Here is a 6,897-nt window from a genome sequence, read left to right on the forward strand (position 1 = left end):
AATATGGATAATATATTAATACACATTCTAGAAGAATGTTGTGGAAGATATTAATATACAGAACATTATAATTCACAGATAAACCATTATGGAAAATGTGATATTGATTACATTGTAAGTTCGGAAGACGATAGTCGTTTGATAAGAAAATCGTTCGATCCACGAATGTGTATTGGACATCCTAATCGCTACTGGTCAAATGTTCCTAAAGTACAATGCACTGATGATGATCAAGTACGACACTACTAATAATACTACAACATTTTTAAACTTTTTTTGTAGATTATAAATTCGTAACTGAAAATATTCTAACATTAAACTTTGAAAAAAAAAATTGGAAAAAGTAAAAAAAAACGTGTTTTTTATTTTTGAAGTTGTTTAAAAAAAATAGATCATATAGAAATTCGAGTATTAACTCGAATTGAAAGCTCGAATTTGAAGTTACTGCAAAATAGAGATAAATAAATATAACATGACAAATTTTTTTTATAGTACAGTTTTTTTGGAGGATCGCGCACCAACTACAGCATGCCATTTGCTATATTATCTCTTTATTAAATATTATTTAGAATATTATTTAAAATATTTAGAATATTTAGAAAACGCCAAAATTCTATATGATTATGATTATAATTGATTATATTTAATTTATGCTGTCAAATAATTAAGGCATTTATTATTACATATTATTGTTGAACTATTTTCAATTACAGATTTGTAATATATAGAAAAAAACTTATCAAAATCATTTGTTACACATAAAACAAAATCCTTTTTGTATAATGTAATTTTCATATTTATTTAATATAATTAATCGAATTATGTGGATATTTATAAGAATATTTGTTATTATATACTATACTATGTTATATATTTCTTAGAATCCTATCTTGAAAAGTAGCGAGAGAGTGTATCAATTAAAAACTGATGGATTCGTTCACAATATTATCTCCGTAAATGCATCTGGAGGTATCTATGTACAACCTTTTCAAAGCATGGGAGAAGCGCATTATCATTTCGTTCGGTATATATTTTACAAACATAAATATATTATTTTATTCTAATTCTTCTCGTATTATTTTATTCTAAATGAATTAGATGTAAAAATTGCTTTATCCTACACAGACAAACTATTGAGTTAGCTTCAGTGAAGGATATAGCGAATAAGATAATTACAAATAATTTACGAACTACAGTCCTTCAACACGAGCTACCAGAAATAGATCTTACACAGGGTAGAGGTACACCGGATAAAAATTTTGTTTTTAAATCTGTGAGTTTTATTTTCATTTTCTCTTTGCCTGTTTTGTATGTTTATTCCAGTTAAATCCTCCATCAAATTGTTGTAGATAAGTCATTTATTAGATCGTTTAAGCCACAGGCTTGAAAATCCTGGTTTAGATACCGAAATTCATAATTTGCACAATACAACGATATCTGTGCTTCTCTATTATCTCGGTATGTTAAATCGGGTTGACTTAGAAAAGGCCTATACTCGCATTTCAGGAACTAGTTATAAAGAAGAAACGATACGGTATTTATATTTTAATTATTCCTTGTTACATGATCATTTCTATTTGTAGGATAAATTATATTTCTGTACTTTTTATCATAACAGAAACATGTTTCTCGAAGCGCTGCCGCAAGTCGGAAGTAGAGAGTCTGCGCTTTTTATATTAGATCTTGTTCAAGGCAACGAAGTATCCGACATGTCTGCGATTCAATTACTTATGCGACTACCGTTTCACATAAAAAAACCTGATGTTCAACTGCTGGTCAGTCTCCAATCACTTCTTGCGCTGCCGAGCAAAATCTGCGCGGAGGTGCAAAATACTGCAATTCTTACTTATGGAACATTAATATACAAAACTTGTCTAGTACATTGTCCGTATGAGATGTTAGATGATTATGTACGCTTATATCTCGATAAATTTACTGGTATATGTAACAATTTGTATTATGTATCTGTTTTGTGTTGCAATTTATATTATTCGGATAAGACTGTTTGATTCATGTTATAGAAACTACTTTGTACGAGCAGAAGATGATCTGGTTGGAAGGTTTGGCGAACATACAGCTGGGTAAAGTCGTCGAGTTCTTAGAGCCTATAGCTACCGGCAATAATGCTGAATCGCGACATTTTCGAGTACTTGCGGCTTGGGCTTCTATTCCCACAGCACCGTTGAGACCCGATATTGTAAGTGATTGTTCATATAGATTTACACAGATCAATGTTTTATATAGAACATGCTGGACATTTCATATTGAATTACATATAATAATTTTCTTTTACAGATTTATCCTGTATATTGGCCGATCTTGCTCAATAAAACCGAACATTTGGAGATGAGGGTCGCTGCACTAACTTTGCTTATTGTTTCCAGTCCTACGCCGAACAGATTGATTTCTCTATATTGGTACATGCAAAACGAGCCCAATCAACACTTGTATAATTATTTTTATACGGTGCTAAAATCTATGGAACGCACCACGTATCCCTGTTACAAACGCATGTAAATACGCGTATAAATTTATCAGAGCGAAAGAACAGCAATATTAATCAAATATTATATAATTTTTATATCGTTGCGTATTTGTAACGAATCTAACGCACTGTCTTGATTTAATTTATGTTGCTTGATCGCATTGGTACTGTTCTTTCATTTTTTATTAGTTTAACGTTAATTTATTTAACATTTATATATATATATATATATATATTATTTTTTTTTTTTAATTCTTAATTGCTGCCACTGGATATTTGCAGAAGCAAAATCGCGACTCAATTCAGCCGGGTACTTCGAGTACCGAATAATGAATATATGATTACTGGTAATTACTTGATTGATTACCAAGATTCTTTAAGAAGATTTGGTGCTATGTTGCATGGCATTATCATAGCCAATCCTTCTACGAATATTCCTGAAGTAATATACGTAACTTTAAATAATTATGCTAGTGGTACGCATCTTAATCATGTGTCTGTAAGTATATATATATATAGTTTCCAAAGCAAAAATATTTGCATTACTTTTAAATATTAATTGATCTAATTTAATATCCTTTTTTAATACAACATTAGTTATATATCAAAGCGGAAGGTATTTTCCATTCATTAGCAACTTCCTTTGAAAACCCGACGAACATAAAAGATATTCTGAAAGAATTCAAACTGGATGAACGCATGAAAGGCCCTATGCATTTAGAAATAATTACACGTATTCAAGAAAAGACAGTATTGTGCGTTCATTGGAATGAAACAAATATAGTTGAGGGGTTGAAGTGTAAGTTTGTAATTTTTATCGCGACTCTGTAACAATGTTACACCATTTGCTTATTTAATTTTCTAGACTTGTCCTCTTTATCGGATAACATATATCAAACATATTATAACATGGAGTTTCACGTTAATCAACAACGTATAAATGTGCCGTTGGCAATAGAATCGGTGCAAGTAACCGATTTCGGTACCAATGTTAGACTCGCGATGACGGGAACTTCTCTGTTTTCAATGAGAGGTAATTTTACACGTGATTTTCCTGGACGGAACAACCATATTATTTTGCGGTAAGATTATATTTCATGTATTCATGTGTATAATTTATCTCACATAATTTACTTTACATGTATTTACTTACGCTTTTTGTAAAATTTATCTAGCCTTTAAATTACAAAAAATAACACATCGATGTATGACATACTCAATTCAATTGTTACTTTCATAAAAATGAAGATATTGTAACAAATTTTTTTTCCAATCGAAATGCTCGACATTAAAGAACATACTAAGCAGATGTATGTATCTTTAGTAATAAAAAAAATTGTAAGTAATGGAAAAAGCATTGAAAAAGAGTCAAGTATGCCATGTCGAAAAGATGTTTAAACGCTAGAAATAATTGATGTTATACATATATTATACATATATTATACATATATTATATATATATATTATAAATTTCTTTATGTATGTGAAATATTTTTAGCACATCTGTTCACGGCATTGAAACAATAGAGAATTACAATCCGCTAGTAGATTTATGGCATAGCGCTGAAAGAGTTCAATCGCTACATGGATATCTTCCTATTAACATTACACTTGGATTGGACGAACGACCATTCATTTCATACGACACTTTAGAAGGTATCAGTTTTAGTTAACTGGCTAAAACAATTAAAGCGATCAATTTGATGTATTTAATATCCAAGAAATAGATTCCATAAATCATAATTTTTCCTTATAAGTAAAACTTCGTATTTAGAAAAAATATTTAAAATTTTGTCTCATGCAATCTTAACATTCTGCATTCTAAAAATCGCATTGCAGAACATCTTAAAACAGGAATTACAGTACATGCTAGAACGCTCACGAGTATTAGAGGTGCTAATGTTCGATCAAAGTTGAATCGAATTTGTCGTTCGTGTTCCGTATCACATACAGTTGTAAAATCACCATCCTCTAATCTGCAGGTAATTATTAATTCGATATGATTTCTTTTGCTATTAAATTTATATTAATTTGTATCAATGAGTATATATATATATATATATAAATTACTTTTCTCTTTTTTTCTTCTTCTATGTAGACGGTGAATATTCTTAATGTTGGGCTTCCTGAATTAGGTGATCGATTACAAGTAAAAATATTTGATTGCGAAAGCATGATATCGTATGAAACATTAATTAACGATATTTGGTCCTTTCATCGAAGCAATTATCAGTAATGTATTATTTATACTCATCCATTATTTATTTGTACGATATTTCGTAATATAACCAGAAAAGTAATGATTCTATATGAAAAATAAAATTAGTAAAAATATAGAATTTTTTAATATAAAATTTTATTTCGGAGAAAAACTCAATTTTAAAAATTCATCTGGAATGCGTGCATTTGATTGCGTTTACACTTAAATTTTGTTATAGATTATTTCTATTCAGATTTGTCACTATCATGATTTTCATATCTTACTATCTCTTTTAATATCTCATTTTTATTATTTCATCGAAATACATAAATCTTTCTCTCAATTTTTCTAAAAATTATAGAACATGGCCAAGTATGAAATTTGCCTTAATCGGATTGCATTTCTTGGATTACTTCACTTTTGTGCCGCCAAAAGGTAGCTGCGGATTAGCTGCTTATATTGAGGCACTCAAATCCGGACCGTCACAGGTATGATACAGATATTTGTATAAAATCACACAAAAATCAAAGAAGGAACTTTGTTCATGGATGCAAAAAGAGAGAGACTGCCATCAAGTATTGGATTGTCCGGAAAGTTTGTGCCGATTAATCTATATAATTTAATAAATGTATACTAAAATTTAAATCTTCTGCGTTTCAATTTTCCTTCAACATCGGCACGAACTTTCTGGATAACTCAATACATTTCTTATGCTTGTATTGTACCTGTGACTACAATATTTATTACATACATTATATCGAATGATTTTTATTAGACGAAATTAGAATACATAAAAAGTGAAAATCGTCATATTTTATCTTTGACGCACCATGACCTGCAGTCCTCACAAGTTCTTCATCAATGGAATTTAGCTGGATTGTACGAAGCCACAAGTTGGTTATCAGATGTGATTAAATTTAAAGCAACTAAGATTGTGCCTAATGAACGCGTATTTAAGGTAAACAGAAAAATTCTAAATGAAATTTACAATAACGTTGAATGTAACCGAAATTGATTTAGTTTTGCGTAGAGGCCGAAAGACACATGCCATGGCAATGGGAAATTTTGAGTAATGAACCGAGTGAGTCTTATCGCATTAAATTAAATTTCATTTGGGGGTTGTCCGATACTGTGAAAGGAAAATGCAGCGGATCATCTCTATCGATTAATTTAATTGGTGAAATTAGTAGCAAGCAGCTCGAAGAAAGTAAAAAGGCAAGCTGGCCTTATGGCGAATGCAAAAATGAATCTGAGGGGAAAAGAATTGTTTCTTATACGAATTCTTGTTACGAAGTATCGAAAGAAATGTCAACATTGCGAAAATACAAAATCTTAGCACAATATGAAAATGTAAGTCTTAAAGACTTCGTAAAACTTTATACGCAAATATGTAATGATATAATAATCAAATTTATAATGACAGTTACCAGAGAGTTTGTCCAAGCTAGTTTGGAAATTGTATGCCTTATATGATCTTATCGGTGGTAATAGCAGCATTGCAAGAAAATCCGATCAGCTTGCGATAACTGCGATTTTTCCGAAAGATTCAAATGTTGGTGAATTGCAACTTAATGGGGATAAAGTTGCGATTGAATACAATTCGCACTTCATTGATCTCTTCTTGACACGAATGAGAATTCATAAGTATATGGAAATACCTTTATTCAGAATGTTTTCCAGTACGTAATATCATGCTGATTATCTTAAATTGTCCATTGATGAAAATGCCACGATATTTTTGCGATTTTAAAAGTTATTTAATATAATGTTATAATCTAGGCGCATGTATTATAACGTTAGATTCTATAAAATCGGCGTATAATACGGTTTATAGCTTTGCTAAAAATAGCGAAGTGATATTACTCGGACAATGTTATGACGAAAATCCTAGATTTGTATTAACGGCAGCCAACGGTGTATATGGGATTAACGTCAATTTAACTGATGAATCGGGAACTACACGAATTATGGCTGACAAAGATAGAGGAATCTTATATAATGCCACATCATCCATACAATTGCAATCTGACTACGCATTTCATAAATTAGGAACTAAGAAGTAAGTAGAGAAAATAACATTTAATATTAAATAAAAAGCAAATCCATAATATGCAAAGTCTATTTTTTGAAAATTTTATATTCAAAACGGATCTATCATATTATTGATTTATTTTATATATATATATATATATATATATATATATATATATAT

General features: G+C 30.0%; 1 protein-coding gene across 1 annotated transcript in view; it reads left to right on the plus strand.

The window, feature by feature from the left end:
- Positions 1–6,897, plus strand: part of LOC105623217 — an 8,651-nt gene that overhangs the window by 1,464 nt on the left and 290 nt on the right. The window contains exons 4-21 of the mRNA XM_012204618.1: positions 79–234; positions 882–1,024; positions 1,126–1,273; positions 1,350–1,534; positions 1,619–1,938; positions 2,022–2,197; positions 2,296–2,513; positions 2,768–2,984; positions 3,083–3,284; positions 3,351–3,567; positions 3,984–4,141; positions 4,325–4,467; positions 4,584–4,717; positions 5,047–5,173; positions 5,461–5,643; positions 5,706–6,035; positions 6,109–6,364; positions 6,465–6,744. Of these exons, the coding sequence (XP_012060008.1) occupies positions 79–234; positions 882–1,024; positions 1,126–1,273; positions 1,350–1,534; positions 1,619–1,938; positions 2,022–2,197; positions 2,296–2,513; positions 2,768–2,984; positions 3,083–3,284; positions 3,351–3,567; positions 3,984–4,141; positions 4,325–4,467; positions 4,584–4,717; positions 5,047–5,173; positions 5,461–5,643; positions 5,706–6,035; positions 6,109–6,364; positions 6,465–6,744 (3,593 nt within the window). The remainder of the gene's footprint in view (positions 1–78; positions 235–881; positions 1,025–1,125; positions 1,274–1,349; positions 1,535–1,618; positions 1,939–2,021; positions 2,198–2,295; positions 2,514–2,767; positions 2,985–3,082; positions 3,285–3,350; positions 3,568–3,983; positions 4,142–4,324; positions 4,468–4,583; positions 4,718–5,046; positions 5,174–5,460; positions 5,644–5,705; positions 6,036–6,108; positions 6,365–6,464; positions 6,745–6,897) is intronic.

Source organism: Atta cephalotes, assembly GCF_000143395.1.
Source record: "Atta cephalotes unplaced genomic scaffold scaffold00054, whole genome shotgun sequence".
Classification (NCBI taxonomy): Eukaryota; Metazoa; Arthropoda; class Insecta; order Hymenoptera; family Formicidae; genus Atta; species Atta cephalotes.